This window comes from Arvicanthis niloticus, chromosome 5 (assembly GCF_011762505.2).
Source record: "Arvicanthis niloticus isolate mArvNil1 chromosome 5, mArvNil1.pat.X, whole genome shotgun sequence".
NCBI lineage: Eukaryota > Metazoa > Chordata > Mammalia > Rodentia > Muridae > Arvicanthis > Arvicanthis niloticus.
The window spans coordinates 12,981,461-13,000,625 of record NC_047662.1 but is presented as its reverse complement, the minus strand read 5'-3'; the positions used below and the strand labels follow the sequence as shown (position 1 = coordinate 13,000,625).

General features: G+C 50.0%; 1 protein-coding gene and 1 long non-coding RNA gene across 12 annotated transcripts in view; one reads left to right on the top strand and one right to left on the bottom strand.

The window, feature by feature from the left end:
* Positions 1-336: 336 nt before the first annotated feature.
* Fhad1 (forkhead associated phosphopeptide binding domain 1) overlaps positions 337-19,165 on the bottom strand; it is a 121,472-nt gene continuing 102,643 nt past the window's right edge. For 5 of the 11 annotated variants that reach the window (XR_013110340.1, XM_034503046.2, XM_076933801.1 and 2 more), the window contains 6 exons: positions 15,813-15,908; positions 15,159-15,379; positions 13,976-14,141; positions 9,291-9,359; positions 6,417-6,470; positions 337-855 (listed from right to left, as the gene is read on the bottom strand). Coding sequence is in view for 10 of the 11 variants with exons in the window: in XM_034503046.2 (XP_034358937.1) it covers positions 745-855; positions 6,417-6,470; positions 9,291-9,359; positions 13,976-14,141; positions 15,159-15,379; positions 15,813-15,908 (717 nt within the window). In the remaining variant the exon portion in view is untranslated. The other 6 variants (XM_076933808.1, XM_076933810.1, XM_076933802.1 and 3 more) reach the window with 5 other exon arrangements.
* Positions 17,227-19,054, top strand: LOC143442298 (uncharacterized). Its single transcript, XR_013110342.1, has 3 exons — positions 17,227-17,352; positions 17,822-17,968; positions 18,920-19,054. It is a non-coding gene; the product is annotated as an uncharacterized LOC143442298 (long non-coding RNA).

Below are 19,165 nucleotides of genomic sequence, written 5' to 3'. Positions count from 1 at the left end.
CAGCTCTTCAGAGGCAGAGGCAGGCAGATCTCTGAGCTTGGGGACAGCCTGGTCTAGAGAGCAAGTTCCAGGATAGCCAGGCTACACAGAGAAATCGTGTCTCGAAAAAACAAACAAAATAAAAACAAAAACCAACCAACCAAACAAAATGAAACCAGCCTTCCAAGCCCAGTTTACTGAGTGACTGATGGCAGGCCAGCCAACCTCTCTGGAGTTCAGCATCCTGATCTGGGAAATAGAGCAACGCGGGGCTTGGGGAAAAGGATTGAGAAATGTTTTAAGAACTACAAAGGGCCACAGAAATGTTGGTCAGGATTACAGAAGTGACGAGATTGATTGACATTATAAATTTATTATGATAAATTCAGATATAAACTCATTATACTGTGGCCAAGTGCTTCAAACATCCCCATTGCCTGGGGCTCCAGCTTTGTGTCTTTGGAGCTCCTTGGAGGAGCCAGTGCTTGGGTACATCATAACCCACATGTGAACGACTGTATTCACAAGCCTGAGGAGTCTGGGTTGTAGACATATTCTTTATATATGTGCATATATATACATTTATAGATAATTCTTAAAAATCTTCTTCTCACACACTCCAAAATACATCTGTGGAAAATATTAATCTAGAATTCAAAGCATCCAAGCATCCATCTTCAACAGGTTACAAAATGTCCCTCAGTATCTGTTCCTGGAGAGTCATACGGACTCAGGATCACGTGAAGCCCTAGGATCGTGTGTTTTCTAGTTCTTTCCGCCAGGTTTAATGAATGAGAGGCTCTGGTTAGACTTGCATGTCTCCTTCTTTGTCTCTCTCTCTTGGCCTGTCTTCAGGGTGGCTTTCTTGGCTCCAGCCTTCAGTGAATAGAAAAGAATACACACAATTTGTTAATGCAGTCAGAGCCTCCAATGCCCTATGCAATTTAACAACAACAACAAAAAAGATTTATTTTTAATTACGTGTGCATGCGTGTCTGTATGTGTATGAGCACATGCGTGTGCAGGTGCCTGGAGAGGCCAGAGGTGTCAGGTTCCCCTGGGAGCTGGTGTCACAGGCAGCTGTGAGATGCTTGGCACGGATGCTGGGAATCAAACCCAGGCCTCTGTCAGAGTGGTGCAAGCTCTTAACCGGTGATCACCGATTCCAGCTCCCTGTACAGCTTTTGATTGTGAACTAAAATGTAATATATATATATACTAAATATATATACTAAATATACTAAATATATATACTAAAATGTAATATATATATATATATATATATATATGTGTGTGTGTGTGTGTGTGTACATACATATATGTGTGTGTGTATGTGTGTGTGTGTGTAGCTATGAGCAGAGGGTATAATGCTTAGTCATTGCCATGCTCCTCAGGGAAGAGCCTCACGCTCTGACGCACCCTTCTCAGCACATGGGATTGCTTTCCTTTTCTCCTCAGTTTACATCAGATGTTTGACACTGGGGTCTGTGTGCTAGGAGCTGCTCCCTGGAGCACAGTCTCCTACACCTCCAGTGGTGTTTCTCCCTCTGAGCTGTGACAGGTCTGGAGGAGGCGTGTCCTGTGGCTCTGATGGCTTGGCAGGAGAACATGGCAGACTCTCCAGGATGTCCCCACTCTTCTCTGAGTCCTCTTCCCTTAGATAGCAGGGGACGCCATAGTGGCCACAGGCCTGATGCTGCTCCAGATCACAGCTGGGCTTCTTGATTGATGATCTCTCCCAGGATTTGGGGTTTATGGGCTCCAAGGTTTTTCACTTGCTTCCTGTCACGACTGGGAAGAGGGGGTCTGAAGAGATGTGGTGGATGACAGTGTGCATGACGACATGCTCCCGTGTGTGCGTGTGTGTGTGTGTGTGTGTGTGTGTGCGTGTCAACAGCATCCAGTACTCTTCCTTGGTTTTTCCAAGAGGCCCATACGTCAGCCCTTGAGCTTCTGTCTAACAGGGTATATGCTTCCTTCCTACTGTCTCCTACACATATTTGATTCAAACCATCAAGATTCACGTACACCCAAGTCAAGATGGAGCCTGTTGATGAGGTGAATTTCAACTGTCATTATACAACACCCCCCCCACCACAACATACACCCCATTTTCTTCATCTGCCACATGGAGACCAAGCTGTGGGTTCTGTCTTTTTCAGAGACCGATGGAGTCATTCTGGGAAGGTTTTTGTTTGTTTTTTGTTTTAAACTATTTATTTATTTTATGTCTATGAGTACACTGCAGCTGTCTTCAGACACACCAGAAGAAGGCATCAGATCCCATTACAGATGGCTGTGAGCCACCATGTGGTTGCTGGGAATTGAACTCAGGACCTCTGGAAGAGCAGTCGGTGCTCTTAACTACTGAGACATATCTCCAGCCCTCTGGGAAGGTTTTTGAAAAATACATTTTATTTATTTATTTGGGTGTGTACGTGCATGTATGTATGTGACATGATATGCATTATGGTCAGGTGACAACTTGCAGGGATGTTATTTCTACCTTGTGAGTCCTGGGGACTAAACTCAGGACCTGAGGCTTGGTACTGAGTGCCGTAACATGCAGAACTACCTCACAGGTCTCTGGAGGTAGAGAAGCCACCTCGTAAACAGTTTGCTTTAGGACAGCTTTGAAATTGCACTTGAGAGGCCCAAACTGGTGGCAGATGGTAGCCTTAAGTGTTTGTTTTAAGTACTTTTATTATTTGATCTTATGAGTGTTTTGCTTTCGTGCATGCATGTGCACCACATGCATGTCTGATGGCGAATCTGGGGTTGCAGACGTGTGCTACCTACCATCCCCGGCCCTTGAATGTGTTCTGAGAGTCTACATTCAGAATCTGTTCAGGGGAAGAGAGCCTGAGATTAGTATGGCAGGCCACTCAGCCACTATTGACCTGACAGCCAGGGAGGAAGAAAACAGGCAGCAACCAAGATTGTCTTCCTGCTGAGAGGTCTTTCCTTCATGCTTCTTTTTCTGAAATTTTCAGTAAAATTGCCACCTTCAGATGGTTCCCAAATGTCCCCTGCCCCAACCTGTTGTGGCACCAGAGCCAGAAAGCTCTGCTCATTAAAAATAGAGTCCCAGGTCCAGGTGGTGCCACCCCCATGTCTGCCATGAGCGTGGGAAGAAGGGACTTTTTGTTATCTATTTGGCTTGACAAGGGAAGGCAGCTGTGGCCATTGATCCAGGAAGAAGAGGTAGACTTTGGACACACTAATATGAACAGGAAGGGGAGGAGCCCTGGCACAGCCCAGCCTGAGATGGCCTCCAGACAGACAGCACCCAGAGTTCAGTTTGACATCTTTGGGATTACAGAACACACCCTAAGGGACAGAAGCCAGTCTACGACAGTACAGCAAAGGTGGAAATTATATATTGGGCTGGCTTTTTCTGGCAAACCACAAGGCCCAGCCCATTCCCAAGCAGCCACGGGTGCCTTAGCTGTCTCCCCACAGACCTCTGTTGTCACAGACTGGGAGGGACCCCCTTGGAAGAGGCTCTGGAGCTCTGCCTGCTGACTTTCGCCTTTGGAGTACTTTGACCAAAGCAACTATTAGCACTGTGTTTGCTTAACAGCAAAACGGTTCCAAGGCTAAGCCAGGAAGGCGTGTTTTTATGAGTGTTCTGGTTTAGCTCCCTTGTCATTCCTTCATTCATTATTATCCCTGGTTAACATGGTGGGTGTCTTTCCCCACCCCTCTCACATATATAAAAATGTTGTGTATGGTATCCATGTACACATATATGTATTATGCATGTATACACACACACATATACACGCAAACACACACATACATACACTTGGCTGTGCTAAGGAAGTTTGCATTTTAGATCTTTAGAACAGGGATGCCTAACCTGTGCAGATACATGTGTCCATGTATGCATGTGTCTGTATATGTGTATGTGTGTGTGTGTGTGGTGTACATGCATGCATGCATGTATATTAAACTCATATGTGTGTGTGTGTGAGATTCACAAATAAAGAAGTCATGCCTGCCCCTTTGGAGGTGGCATTGTCCCTTCAGGGATGTACAATTAACCCCCATGCCTGTGTCACCTGCCATATTCTAGGCTCTCAGCTCATGTCTGTCACATGAGGTGGAACCTCGTGGCTCACGCTTCCTACCTCATGTTTAGCAGTAGGCAATCAGCAAGCCTTTAGGAGATCTTTTAGGACATAGGAAACTAGAAAAATGTTCACTTTGGCATACATCTCACAAACAATGACCAAAGACTGCTGGCACCAAGGGAAAGAAAACCGGCCTGTGGCATTTTTTTTGGAGGGCAGAAGACCAAGGCCGTGGGGCCCTGATAAGAAGAGGCACTTCCAATGAGGAACCCATGAGTGGGCAAGCCTAGAGGAGACTTCACTGCCTCTGTCCCTTTCTGGGGCATGCTGACTCTATCTCTTCCAGGATTCCAGGCATTCTAAGGAGGGGACCCAGCAACAATTTGCAAGAAGTCTGGAACAAGGCTGTCTGCGCCATGTTGTCCTAGACCCCAAACTTTGTATTGATGCCTTGATGGATGGAAATGGAACCACTGCATTCCCAGAAGAAGTGTGCTTTGCCCCCTTCTCTGAAGCCCAGAGGACACCTGACATCCCAGGATCTTCATGTCAGAGAGACTTCACGTTCCCAGCACACCCGGACCCTCTAGATATCTCTGTCCCCTTACAACCTGAGGCCGTTCTTAGACAAAACCTAGCTGCATCTCCCTCCTGTTTATGGATGAATGACAAGCCTCTTCATAGTAATACTTTAGAGCAGGGAAAGATCTCAGATCTAAGGGGCCCAAACCCAGGGTACTCTGCTTTCCCAATATCCACCTCTGTTTAGTTTAGGGGAAAAAGATGTTAAGGTAGAGACTTTTGATCTTTAAAAATATTCTTGATTGTGTCGGGCGGTGGTGGCGCACGCCTTTAATCCCAGCACTTGGGAGGCAGAGGCAGGCGGATTTCTGAGTTGGAGGCCAGCCTGTTCTACAGAGTGAGTTCCAGGACAGCCAGAGCTACACAGAGAAACCCTGTCTCAAAAAAATAACAACAAAACAATATTCTTGATTGACCAAGCGTGGTGACGCATGCCTCTCCTAGGGAGACAGAGGCAGGTGGATCTCTGTAAATTCAAGGCTAACCTGGTATACACATAGTGAGTTCTAAGCCAGCAGAGGTTATGTGGTGAGACCCTGTCTCAAAAAAAAGAAAAAGTTCCTTCTATGGAATGTCTGTTTTTTTTTTTTCCAATGATAATTGAGTTGTTTCAGAATAATGTATCTTTCATGGACCCAAGGTACAATAAGAAGATGGAAGTTCTGAGGATCTGATGGGGATGAGAAAATCTCATCCCGGGGTCTGAAGCCTCTTACCAGCTGAGATGTAAGAATTCTAGCACGTCCTTTCGTGTATAGTTCAAAGCCCGAGTGTGTTTGACCCTGCGTAGGGTCTCATGCTTGCCCCAGACACTGCCGGAGACTCTCAAAGAAAACAATTCTATTAACAGCAGAATATCCTGCCCTCCTCCTTATCCTTATCCTTTCCCCTTATCAACTGGAATCCTTCTTCTCATTGTCTCTTAGGGACCACCCCGAGATAAAACTGTCAACTCAAACCCCACCCCAAATCTTATGTATGCCTATCATAAACCATAGGGAGGAGTCATAACTCTCCTTGAGGAGATGCAGGCACTTGGCTATGTCTGATGTTCTTCTGAGCACCTGTTTCTCCCAGCCCTCGTGCTAAAGTCTGTATGAAAATATCGTGAGTAAAATCTAAAACCTCCAACTCTGCTTTATAAACTGGCCTGTCCCGAAATGCGTTTCGTCACTGATGCCATGAGTCCTGGTTTAGCCTGAGTCGTGATCCCTGAAGCCGCACGGAAGCTCCTCAGGCTACTGAGGGTGCTGGGCACTGTACCTCCTTCATCTGTGCCCCACAAATACTGACAGATTTATCTCCTTTCTCTCGTGCAGAGGAAGTGCATCTAGCCCCAGGCTTCCACAAGCTCGCCCCTGCTTTCAGAAAAGCAGAGTGTGGATTGGGGCAATTCCAGGAAGGGCTGGATCACAGCTGTGATGCTTCAGTATGTTTAAAATGTCATACATAGTCTTGATTCTCAGCTCTTAAGAAAAGAGTATTTTAGGTGATGTTCCCTCAGAATATGAGAGAAATGCTTACCGGAACTGTGGTAATTGTACATCCTGACAGACAGTGAGGAACACCCAATATCTCCTACCTGTGCTGGGCTCCATGTACGTCTCCCCATTAACTGTGGGGCTGGAGACTCACAGTCTCTGATCCCCAGGCCCCTCCTCTGGCTAGGATGACCCTTGCCCTGGAAGTGAATGAACTGTCATGCCATGCTACCAAATGCATGGTTCCCAGCAGGTGTGAGGAAGTGCTAGCACCCTGTTTCCCCTCTCTCTGGCTCACCTGGAGGCTTGAGTTCTGCATCTTGCTCTTGATCGTCTCTACAAACAAGCGTCTCTAACACAGAAAGGATAGCGACAACATTTAGTTTAGACCTGTGCTGCCTTCTGCGCCCAAGAGGGGTGGGTTCTTTTCTATGTAAGATTCACTTATTTGGAAGGTTGGGCTCTTTTGGGGGTGGGGCAGGGAGTGACATATAGGCTTGCAGTAGGAGGAGATGCTGTTTTTGGGGTTCAAAGGCTACTGCTTTGTCGGTCAGGTTTGGAGTCTAACTAGGAGACTGGCAGGCTGAAGGCTCTCTCAGAAGGCAAAATGGCTTCTGCTGGCAGGAGGGCCTTGCAGTATGGGAGGGCAGAAGGTGTAGGTGTCCCCACTGTACAGGTATAAGGAAACCACAGTTGCTACCCTGCTCCTCAGGTATTGCCTGTCAGGAAGCCACCCACACCCCAGTCTGGCATGCTGTTCTATTCAGAACTGTTGACCCCACTGTCTTCCAGACCCTACACCGTAGGGGTAGTTCCCAGAAGAAAGACCCTTCAGAAGTATAGAGGGTACCAGGGTGACAGACGGAGCTGCAGCCTACTGTTTAGAAGTCAGCAGGGAAACCGAGGGGCTGCTCTGAAAACCTATGTGTTACAGAAACTCATGCCTTCAGAGCTCTGGGTGTAAGAAAAGGAGGGTACATCCGGTGAGCTCTGAACCAGGAGCCTGAGTCCTTCCTCAGGGGTCTGGGAGGTGGTGGTTCATGGACTGTGGGTCTTGTGTTCTTGTCTCCCAAGTTTCTCACAGAAACTAGAAATCCAGCATACTGAGATGTTACTTGAAAAGTAAAACTTAAACAAAAACAAACAAACAAACACACACACACCACCACTGAGAGCTCAGACCGATGAGCCGCTTGCCAGGGCCAGTGCGGGCCCATCTGTGGGCAGCTGTTCCTGACAGCTGCTTCTGGACCTCCCCCCTTGGCACCAAAACTGGTTTTCTGTCAATACTCATTGGTGGGCTGCCAGGGAAACGGTGCCCAAGTCCATTCAAACTTCATAATGAGAGCACATCTCTATGAAAATGTATTTCCATCCAATATTTGGGACATACTTAGACTAAATTACTATGTTGTTTATCTGAAATTCAAAAGGCAGAGGGCGTGGCTCAGTAGCAGAGTGATTTCCCAGGAGGCAAGGGGCCGTAGGTTCCATCCTCCAACAAGGAGGAACAACAAACCCCCACGAAATTCAGATGTACCTGAGTGTCCGATTTCACTTTTCCCTCCTGCTGGCAACCCCACCTGGCTCTCCCTGATACCCACGAAGGGAAGGAAGGAGGGAGAGATGGGGGGAGGAAGGGAGGGATGGAGGGATGGAGGGAAGCAGTCTCCTGGGAAAAAGAGAGTGAATGTTCCCCAGTCTCTTCCAACCTCTCAAAACAACTGTCCCCGGAACTCTTTGAGGCCTGAATTTAGCTGACAGTTGCCCTCTGGGTATTTTGTACTTAGAAGGCCTGGAGCTTGCAGCTGTTCACTGTTTATCTCGGGGCTGGAGAGATGGCTGGGAGGAGGAGGAGGAGGAGGAGGAGGACTCTGCTCTTCAAAGCACTGGAGCTCAGTTCCCAGCATCCACCACACTGGAGGCTTATGACCAACAGTCTGTAACTCCAACCCCAGAATGTCCCAATATTCCATGCCCACCTTTCTCGGACTTCTGAGGGTGCGTGTACACACACACACACACACACACACACACACACACACACACACACACGTTGCAAACCTGGTTTAGAGGGACTAGGCTTGTATCATCTGGAGTCTTAGGTATTATAATGCAGAGATTAAAAACCTCCCTTAAACTTTTTTTTAAGTCCTGGGGATGGAACCCAGGGTTTTTCACATGCTAGGCAGGGGCTCTACCACTGACCTGCAGCCCCAGGCCTTTGTTTACCTTCCTCTTTCCCTGTCTCCCCCCCCCCAACCCTCCCAGCCCAGCAGCAAACTCCTTTACCCAATCCAATCCAAATCCTATGAGTATGCCGGCATAGAAGATACATGAAGTGAAGCTACTCTGGTTAACACGGGGCTGGGAGTGCCAAGTAATCTCTTTCATGGGACCCAAGGACTCTGAGGAGCGCTGCTCAGGGCTCCATTTGTGAATGAAGGCCAAGTGTGGTGGATAGCTGAGCCCTGAAGGGAGGCAGAATCAGGGAGCTGGACTCGCAGGGTGTGAGGACATGGAGATCTGCCCACAGGTGTGACTCAGTGGGCACGCTGTGCTGCTTTCCACCAAGGCTGCTCCTGGGGATGTGGCACATCCTGTCACATGAGGTCCCCCTGGGGAAATGCTCTGGATGATCCCTGTTCTGAGAACACTGGGCACAGCTCGTGCACTGTATTTGGAGGACTCGGTGAACCGGGGACCAAGTTGGATCTCTGTTTCCAACAGAGTGCCAGGGTGCCAGGCGGTCCCAAGTCAGATGAACGTCTCCCACATGTGGGGGATGAAAACTGCTATAGTCAGGAATTTTGGCCTCCATTCACTGACCCATGTACTCCATCTTTAGGAAAGAAGTCTTGGGGTTCCCCACTCCCTCCCTTTTATCTTTTCTCCAAATTCTAAACCATTTAGTGTCTGAGATGTTTCATTTCACCGGCCAAAAGTGCCCCGGGACTTCCTTCGCTCTGGAACCCTGAGTTAGAGACATATGTGCCTGTCTCCTAGGTCCTTTGTCCAAAGTGCCAGGAGGCAGCGGGCAGGGTGAGGCTGAGAGGGATGGCAGGGAGGGGTTACCAGTGTCCCTGGGCAGCATGGGGTGCTATTCATTGTCCACAGCTCTCACCCTTGCAGGAACAGGCTACTTTGCCTGATTGATCTGGCCTCTTCCTACCTGCTTCTCATTATCTTTGAAGGGGCAGCTGAAGGATGTGTTTCTCTGCTCCTGATCCTCTACTCGATCCTGAGTGAAGAAGCCAGGTGAGGGAGAGAGGGTTTAGTCCACCCTTATCTGTTCCAGTCTGGGGCATAGCTATGGGGGCTTCTGGGAGATACTACGGTTCATTGCCCCACGTTTCAGAAGCGGCCTGACGGAGGCTGGAACCCGTTTTCTCTACACTTTTCATTCATTCACTATACCACTCGCCCTGTATTTATTTCTTCAGCCTTCCGTCCCTGTGGCTCCCTGTCCATTCCCACCTGACATAGCTGGTGACTTCTTTAAAACATTGCTTATTACATTTATTTATTTATTGTCTGTGGGAACCATGAGCTCATGTGGAGGACAGAGGACAATCCATTCTCTTCTTCCTTCTTCTATATGGGTCCTGGGAATTGAACTTATGCAGCTAAAGCTTGGCAGCAAGTGCCTTTACCCAGGGAGCCAATCTCGTCTGCCCATTGTCTACTGGTTTCTGCTCTTTGGCCACAGTGGGACAGAGGTGAAGAAGAGCCAGACAGCACTGGGCCCAAGGCAATCTTAGAAAACAGCGAGTTAAACAGAATAAGGATGTCAGTGATGGCCAAAGGCATCACAGGGTGTCTGTCCATCCTTGCTCCTGTTGAACTGAACCCTATGGGCCAGGCTGTTTTTATTCTCATCCCCAAGACAAGGGATTTAAGTCAATGGCATAGGAGGGGTTGGGGGTTCCAGCCTAGCTGAGACCACTCCTGAAAGCAGCGGCCAAACCTCTGGGCAGGGATTTGACAGGCTGGAGCCTGGAAGGGGGTGAGGTTTGCTCCCCTGGCTGAAGAAGCCACTGATAACAGCTGTTCTCACACTTCCAGCCCTGATGAAGCCCCGGGAAAGGGCTCCCAGGCTTCTCCGAGGGCAGCTCCCGAGTGTTTAAAAGCTTTCTATTGGAAATTCCCATCTGAGCCATTCACGGAAAGTATCTGCTCTTTCTTGGCTGCAGCCCCAGCTGCATTCACCAACTAGAAAAGAATGCTGGACAAAAGAGCTGCCAGCTTCGTGTGAGCAGGAAACAGCCTGGGGGGGGTTTTGCTGGGCTCTTGGCTGTGTGTGTGTGTGTGTGTGGGGGAGGCACCAGTGATCTGAAAGAGACCCTCTGAAAGAGACCCAGGGCCAGCCCCGACTGCCTGGAGTTGCCTTTCTCCAATAGCACTGAGTTTTGGGAGTGCTGCCATCATTTGAAATGTACCCCTCCTCCACTATCCTGCAAAGTGGGTCCTGTTTGTCACTGACATTGTTGAGAAGCCAAGGGTGCCACCTATTAAGGGTCAGAGATGGGCACAAACCCTACTGTTTGACTCTAAAGCCGACCTCTTAATTCTTAGAGAGGTGCTTTTTCTAGGAATGTGGAAACTGGACAGGGCTGAGCACAGCACTGTCATGGTCCTTTGGTCCCATGAACAAAGAGCCCTGAAGTCCCAGGCTCTGTGTGTGTGTCCAACACTGAGAGTTTCCTTGCTTTTGACCTTGCTTTTGACCACACAACTGAAGGTGCTAGTGGTGTACCGAGAGGTAAGGCCTTGTTGGGAAGACAAATAGTGAATGTTCTCCCTCATGTGTGCTTCCTAGGTTTTCTGCAGACATAGATTATAAAATCGTGTATGTACCTATGACTTGAGAGTAGAAGCAAAAATGTCTAGGGGACCAAAGGGGTTCGAGGGGTTGACACAAGGGTGTACAGGCATGGGTGGGTGGGCGCATGATGTTAACATACACATGCATGAGGGCGTCCTCACACGACCCCGTGCTGTGTGCGTGTGAGCCCTACACACCGATGAAAAGGCAAGGAAAGAAACAAGAGTGTTAGCTTGGAGGCATGGCTTTTGATTCTGGAAAGTTCTGTATTGTGAAGAGGCACTCAAACATTAAAACTACATTAATGTGTGTGTGTGTGTGTGTGTGTGTGTGTGTGTGTGTCTGTCTGTCTGTCTGTCTGTCTGTCTGTTGTAAAGGAGAATGGTTCAAAAGTCTCAGATGGGAAACATCCCTGCCCAGGGCCTCAACCAGTCCATCTTTACAATATTACAGAGGAAACTTTGAAAAACTGTTAAGCCTCCTTGATAAAAAAAAAATAGATAAACATAAAAATTTTCCTTTAAGGTCCCTTCCTTTGAAATCAGGCTTTTACTTTTATAGACCAGGATGGCCTCAAACTCTCAGAGATGAATCTGCCTCTGGCTCCCGAGTGATGGATGAAGGGCGCGTACTGCCACATTCCACCCAACACCCCCCCACCCCACTTTTTAAAAAAATGGAAATACACTCCTAGAATAGACAGATGATTTACAATTTCCTTTTCCCTAGAAAACAGGGGTTTCTGACAGTATGGAGAGTTACAGGCCTCGTGTGAAAGCCACAGCCCTGGACCGAGACCCTCACCACCATGGTAATGGAGGTGGGAGGGGCCTAGAGTGGAGAAGTTACAGGGACTGTGGAGTGGAGGGCTTGGTGGGAGCTCCGTTGCTTCTGCTGGTGGGCTGCCAGGCATTGCGACCCTTTGTCAGTCTCAGCTCTTCTCTGAGCCTGTCGGCCCTGGATGAGCCCTGTGCAAGCCATGGAACGCAGCAGCAGGTGCAGTGTGGCGTAAGCTCACCCAGTCAGCAGACATACACGTGTGAGCCTTAGTGGAGCGTGACATCTATCAGCGCAGGGTGGCCATGCTGCGGCGCCATCTATCTCTCCATACTGTAAAGCCTGGGGATCTGCAAGGCCCCAGCCCTCGCTCTGCCAGGACCCCCTGCTGCAGGCAAACTGGGCTGTTTTGGGGTCACCCCCTCCCACACCCCCACGCCTGTGCAGGATGTCATCTGGTGCCAACAGGCTGGCCGGCTGCATTGTGTATGAATGAGGCAGCTCGTGAATAATGCATGTGACATTGATTATGCAAATCCTCAGGTCCTACACTTTTAGCCAGCACACACAATAGGCTGCTGGGGGCCCTCTGAGGTCCTGTTCTATGGTTTTGTGTCTGTTCTTGGGGACTTGGGCTGACAAATCCCAGAGGGCACCTTGGGAAAAAGTGAGTGCCCTGGCAAGTCCAATCACCTATCTGCTTAGCTGTCCTTGGTGTGATGGCTCAGTGCAAAAGTGCCCCCCCCCCTTCCCCACACCCCGTTTCTGCCTGAGGTAGCCCATGGCACACATATGTGGTGGCTTGTGATGTTTAATTCAGAGGGATGGGTGTAAGCAGCCATGTTTGAGGACTCTTTCATTGCTGAGGTTAAGATGGGCTTCTACAATGACCGACCCTCCCCCAGTGGTGCTTCCTGGATGGGGAGGGGCATCCTTTTTTTATAGCTGTGCTCCTCAGAGCTCAAACACACACACACACACACACACACACACACACACACACTCACACACTCACACACACGGAGTCACAGATGTGCCTTTGCAAACACGGACACACTGTCACAGTTATGCAAATACATATTCAAACGTGTCCCCTGTCCTGCGTATCTGAACACTCAGGCACTAAGAGTCACATACATGCAAGCACTCACGGGCACACACATACATGTGTGCATACATAAACACGAAGCCCCAAAGTCAAAAGAGATAATAATTACAAGGGGATCCTTGGGACCAGCCCAGGAATCAGGGGAGAGACACCTGGGGCTGTGATGCAGCCCGGTTCACTAGCTACTGTGTGAACCTAGGCAAACCTCTCAGCTCTGTTTCACTGGGCTCATCTCATGTGGCTCAGGGGGTCCCCAGACCTGGCTATGAACTCTTAGCCTTCCTCTTTTTACCTCCTGAGCGCTGGGCTCACAGGCATGCAGCAACACACACAGTTTATGCAGTGCTGGTGATCTCACCCAGGGCTTTGCGCATGCCAGGCACGCATTGGATCAAATGAGCTACGTCCCTAAGCCCAGGTCTCTCAACCCACTCAGGCTCCGTTTCCTCATCTGTTAAAAAAATGTCAGGATTATGGTCTGCAACAGGCAGGCCTCTTTAAGGCATTATTAGTAAATGACCACATCTGTGTAGCACAGGCCAAGCCCTGGGCCTGACCTATGGAGGGCCATGAAGAGATGGCGGTATCCATTCATTTCCTCATCAGCCTGGTCGGAGCCTGAGGTCTGTATTGTCTTGGGTGGGGCAGGGGCTGCCGAGATGGCTCAGTGGGTTACGGCGCCTACTGCCAAGCCCGACAACCTGGGTTCGATCCCCAAAACCACATGGCGGAAGAACTGATTCCTGAAAATTGTCCTCTGACCTCCACACGCATGTTGTAGAGCACATGCGTGCCCACACGTGGACAGACGAGGAAATAAGCAGATGTGATTACAAGCAATAAGATGGACACTGGGCTTCACTGACTTAAGAGCATGTTTAAGATCTCGAAGCAGGTGGTAGAGTTCTGAGCCTGACTAGGTCTGCTGGTCACAGAAGCTACTCTGCCACTGCCTGCATTTGGGGAGAGGGTTCCTCCTGGGACTCACATATCATTTTTTTTTTTTTTTTGAAACAGGGTCTCTCTACATATCTCTGGCTGGCCTGGAACTCATAGCGATCTTCCTGTCTCTGCCTCCCAAGTGCTGGGACTAAAGGCATGCGCCACCACTGCCCAGTTGTCCCACCTAAGGGGCCAAGCGGCTCACCTTCTGCTGCTTGAAGGCCCTGTTGAGTCTCTTTTCCTGGCTCAGCTGCTGCTCTGTGCGCTCCAGGGCCTCTTTCAGCAGGGCCTTTTCCTCGGCCTCTTTGTGGACATCATCCTCCAGCTTTGCTACCTGCGTCTGGTACATCTGAACGGACACTTTGCTATGCCTGGGTGCACGGAGAGACAGAGTCCCTTGCCCCCTCACCGTCCCCATTCACTTTTCAAGACCCCAACCTCTCTAGATGCTTCCCTATGGGCTTGACTTATGAGACGGTGACAGAGACTCGGGGAGCAGAGGGCAGAACACATTAAACGCGCCCAGCATTGGGTAGTTCAGAAGTGTTGCTGGCCTTTCCTGGTGCTCCAAGGGTGTGGGTGGGGCCCTGCAAGACTGGGGGAAATGATGGACCCTCAAAGTCACACAAGTGCTTGTGTGTGTGTCTGTGTCTGTGTGTGTGCCCTCGTTTGTTTGTGCGAATGTAAGCGCGCTTGTGTGGAGGCCAGAGGACACCCTCAGGGATGCGTCCTTGCCTTTCACCTTGTTTCAGGCGAGATCTCTGTTGTTTCTCTGCCTTGTGTGTCAGAACAGTGAATCCTTCTGTCTCTGCCCCCCATCTACCCATAGGAGCACTGGAATTACGGATGCACTGGAATTACGGATGCACTGTAATTACGGATGCACCTACTACTGCCTGTCTCTGGATTCAGACTCAGCTCCTAACACTTGTGAGACATGTGCTTCTATCTATCAAATCATACCCAGTCTTTTGTTATTTTGAGACAGGGCTGGATGTTGCCCAGGCTGGTTTGGAACTTACTATGAAGTCAAGGATGACCTTGAACCTGTGATCCTTCAGTGAGTGCTGGGATTATAGATATGAATGGCCTGGCCAACTCCTATGCACTGCTGGGGATGGGACCCAGGGCTTCGTGCCTGCTAGGCAAGTGCTCTACTGTCTGACCCGCGTCCCACCTCACAAGTCAAGGTCCTAATAGGTGTAGCCTGCATGTTGAGAACAGACAGGCTAGAGAGACATGGTCCTCCAGTTGGTGTTTTCTCCTGGACAGCCTCCCTCCAGGAGGCCATGTCTCCCATCAGGTGGTTTCACTTAATCTGCATCAAGCCCTCTGTCCAGTCCCAGCCCAGCAGCTGTCCAAGCTTAGCCAGGGGGTGGGGGTGGTACCTGAGCTGCTCCAGTTCCCGCTCATATCCCTTCAGAAGCTCCTCTTTCCTCTGAAGCCGGGTCTTGAGCTGAGTGATCTTATCAAACACCAGGTCCAGGTCCTTCTGTCGGAGGTGGTTGACCTTCTCCCGCTCTTTGGGTGAGAGGTGCTTCAGGGACGTGTGGCCGGACATGTCCTTTATGTTCATCAGGCTGCCGAGCGTCTTGACCATGTCCGTGTACTGCAAGGACATGGGTTTGTTGGTAAGAGCAGCGTTGGGGGCTGCACGTGGCCATCGGGATGCCGGTGTCTGAGTCTAGCTCATTCTTTGCAGCCGTGGGAAGCAAACGAGTGTGCTGGAAGTGACTGCCGTTGGGCTTTTCAGCCCCCCTCCTACCCCCACCCCCATCCCCACCCCCACAGCCATGTACGATAGGTCCTTTCCAGAATGAATGGAAAATGACAACAGAAATTAATACTCATTCCAACGAAGGAACTTCCCGGGAATTGGGCTTGTATGCTGGTTCCTGACCCGTGCTGGGTAGCAGCCGGGTCTTGCCGAGTTATTAGAACAAGTCAATATGGCTTAGAGGCTGACAGTAAAGGATCCTGTGGTTAGCGGTCAGTGCTGGGCAGAAAGGAGGGGAAGGGGAGGGGACGCCGCGTCCACACACCAGCTTCTCACTGAGGTCCAGGGCTTCTGCAGCATCTGTCTTCACGGACTTCTCCATGGCCAAGGTGGAGGCCGAGTTGAAAGGGCCGTTCTGAGGCTGAAATAAAAGAGAAATGAACAGCTAGCTCTCTCGGCCCTCTGTTGTCGGGCCACGGGGAAGCTGGGACCCTGTGTGACCATGGACGATGATGCGTTCCGTGGGTTTCTCCTCTCTGTTCCTGACCACCTAGTCTGAACTCTCCGTTGTTTATCTGCCACTCCTCCTCTGATGTCTTCCTTCTAGAACACGATCTCTCAGCTGGGCTACGTTGGCACTCCCCCCACTCCCAGGCTGTTCAGTGATGTATCTGCTCTCTGAAGAGCGCAAGTGCTATTGGCTTCTGAAGGGAGGATGCTGAGGGTGCCACTGAACAAGACAGTCCCCAATCAAAGTGGCCGGGAGTCACCTGAGCCCAAATATTCTGTGTGTGTGGAGGGGGGTGTCAAAGGCCAACCTTAGGTGCCATTGTTTAGGAGCTCTCTGTCTTCCTTCTTTTTCTTTCGGCAGTGTCTCTCACCAGGTCTTGAGACGCTTGCTGATCCCCAGAAATCCTTCTCTTTACTTCCCCAGCATGGGGCGTACAAGTGCACACTACACACACTTTCTTTCTTTCTTTCTTTCTTTCTTTCTTTCTTTCTTTCTTTCTTTTTTTTTTGAGACAGGGTTTCACTGTGTACCTCTGGCTGGTCTGGACTCACTAGGTAGACCAGGCTGGCCTGGAAATGGCAGAGATCCATCTGTCTCTGCCTCAAAAGAGCTGGGATTAGAGATGTGTGGTCATCGTCATGCTTGCTCCTCCCCCTTTTTTGAATGTGGGTTCTGGGGAATCAGTCTGAAGCCGTCATGGTTATGTGGCAATGACTTTACCAATTAAGGTATCCCAGCCGCTGACACCAAATATTAATGTGCTGATATTGAGAGGCCCTGTGCCAAGCGACGAGGTCCATGGAGACGGGGACCTTGTTGCTGCCTGTATACTCCACTCCTAGCGTGGGACTGGTCACATGGTGGCCCGAGATGTGCCCGAGGAATGAACAAATGAATGCTACACAGGAACAACATGTTCTCCTTTTGTTAGAAGAAACTCATTTTCGCACAGTAGAAATGGAGTTCTTCAGAAAATGTGGCCAGATGTTCTCTGGGTCAGGGAGGCTGCCTGGAGCATTTCCCGAGACGATGCAGGCCCAGCCTTTCAGCTGTGCACTTGTTACGTCCTGCACCAGCCAGTTGGCCTCTGACAGAAAGCCGGGAACAGCAATCAGTCGAAGCAGAAAACAGAGAAGCATGGGTGACCGTAATATACCTCGTCAGGACCCAGGTGGACTTTCGTCCTCAGTAGGTGCATTGTGGGCATCTTGGTTGGCCCTCGGCATCTTCAGGTGCTGCTCTGTGACCCCCTGAAGGCTAAAGCAGAACTAAAAACCCTGACCATAAAACCAGAAACCTTTGAGAATAACCGATTGGTAAGAGCGGACACAGTTATACATTGAGACAAGAAAAGGTATGTGTGTGTTTGTGTGTGTGTGTTTGTGTGTGTGTGTGCATGTGTGTGGTGCACATGCATGTGTTGTGTGTGTACATGTGTGTACACATGGATGATGTACATGTGTATTTACAGGTGTGTGTAACCCATGTGGTGGCCAGAGGAGGTCAGCAGTCCTATCCTGTCACATTTTGCCTCATTCCCTTGAGACAGGATCCCCCACTGAACCTGGGGCTGGGCTGGCAACCAGCAAGCCCTGGTGATTCTCCGTCTCCATCTCTTATGGGCTTAGAGGTGGGTGTGAGGCCACACCCTGCTTTTTCCATGAATACTGGAGATTTGAACTCAGGTCCTCATGTTTGAAGAGCAAGTGTTTCTACCCACTGAGCCGTCTCCCTGGTTCTGACAAAAGGGTCTCTGAAAATAACAGTAAGTTGACCAGAGTCCTCTGCCACCCTCTCCAGGATTCCCCTTTTTATCCTGGCAGGGTGCTAGAGGAAGACAGCCAGGGACGGAGTACAGGCTCACTCCTTCCTTATCTCTGTGACCTTGGATGAGGTGCTTAGCGTCTGAAGCCCTACTTCTTCATCTGTAAAACAAGGACACTGGAAATCTACAGGCCAGCTGCTGCAAGGTGAAGGCTCAGCTCAACGCCCGACTCCCCTTATAATTTTACTTGCTTCCAACTTTGAAGGATGGAGGGTTGGGAGGTTCCCTGCTGTGTGTCAGCAATGGTGGGGTGGGATGTGGTGTCGGTGATGTGGGGTGGGGTGGGGTGTGGGTGTGGGTGGGTCATCACACAAAGGGAAGACCAGTCTGGGAAGCAGAGCCAGGCCATGAGATCCAGCTGACCTCCCATCTGGAGACTGTCCGGCCACACCCAACCCTGGAGAACAGGTGTATGGTTTTAGTAAGAAAACCAGTTCATTTCAAAGACCTTCCTCTCCAAGGACGGTAAATGTCCAGAAAGATTATTAGACAGGACATTGGTTCAGATAGGATAACTTGCTTGTTCCTTCTAGAAGCTCCTGTGTGCTTTATTCCCAGCCGTGTGAACCAGCAGGTAGCCAGGGAGCCCTGTGACTGACACTGACCTCAGTCTATCAAACACTTGGTCTCACATCCATTAGGTTACAAGGTCACCTTCCATGTCACCATCAGTCAGTCCTGAGAATCTTGGCATGAAGTCCCACTTTTCCCTAGGGTAGCGTTATATAGAAGCCACAGCTACCTGTCATTCAGCCTGAACTCTGAGTCAGGCACTGGGGGAAGCATTTGTAAAGTTATCTTGGTTTCTGTTGTCTTTGTTGAGGGTCGTAAGTAGCCCCTGCAGGCCTAAAAATTGCCATGTAGTGAAGACCTGCACTCCCGATCCCCCTGCCTCCACCCCTCAGGCCTGGGATTACAGGTGTGTGTCGCCACAGCTGGCTGTCCTTTCAGGTGGGGGACACTCAGCACTCAGGCTGGGCTTCCTCACAGGGCTCGCCTCTGGCCCTCTCACCTCAGGGCTCGTACACTTGTGTGTGTTTTCATCTTTCAGTTTACAGGCTTTGGCAAACTCCTGGTATATGCTCTTTTTCTGTAGGATATAAGGTCTCACAGGAGAAGAAGGGGCCCTGTGCACTTCAGTGACCGACCTGGCCCCAACTCAAAGCGACTCAAAGCAACGGCATACTGCACTGTGCAGATGGAAGGCCGCTGTCGGTGCCAGTATCCACTGACTCGCTGGCCGGTGCGTGTGGACAGACACCTGCTTATCAGGGAGGTCCTGGCCTCGAACCTCTGGCACACTGTCTCAAGGCTCAGCTCACGCCAGCCCTAATGCCCACCC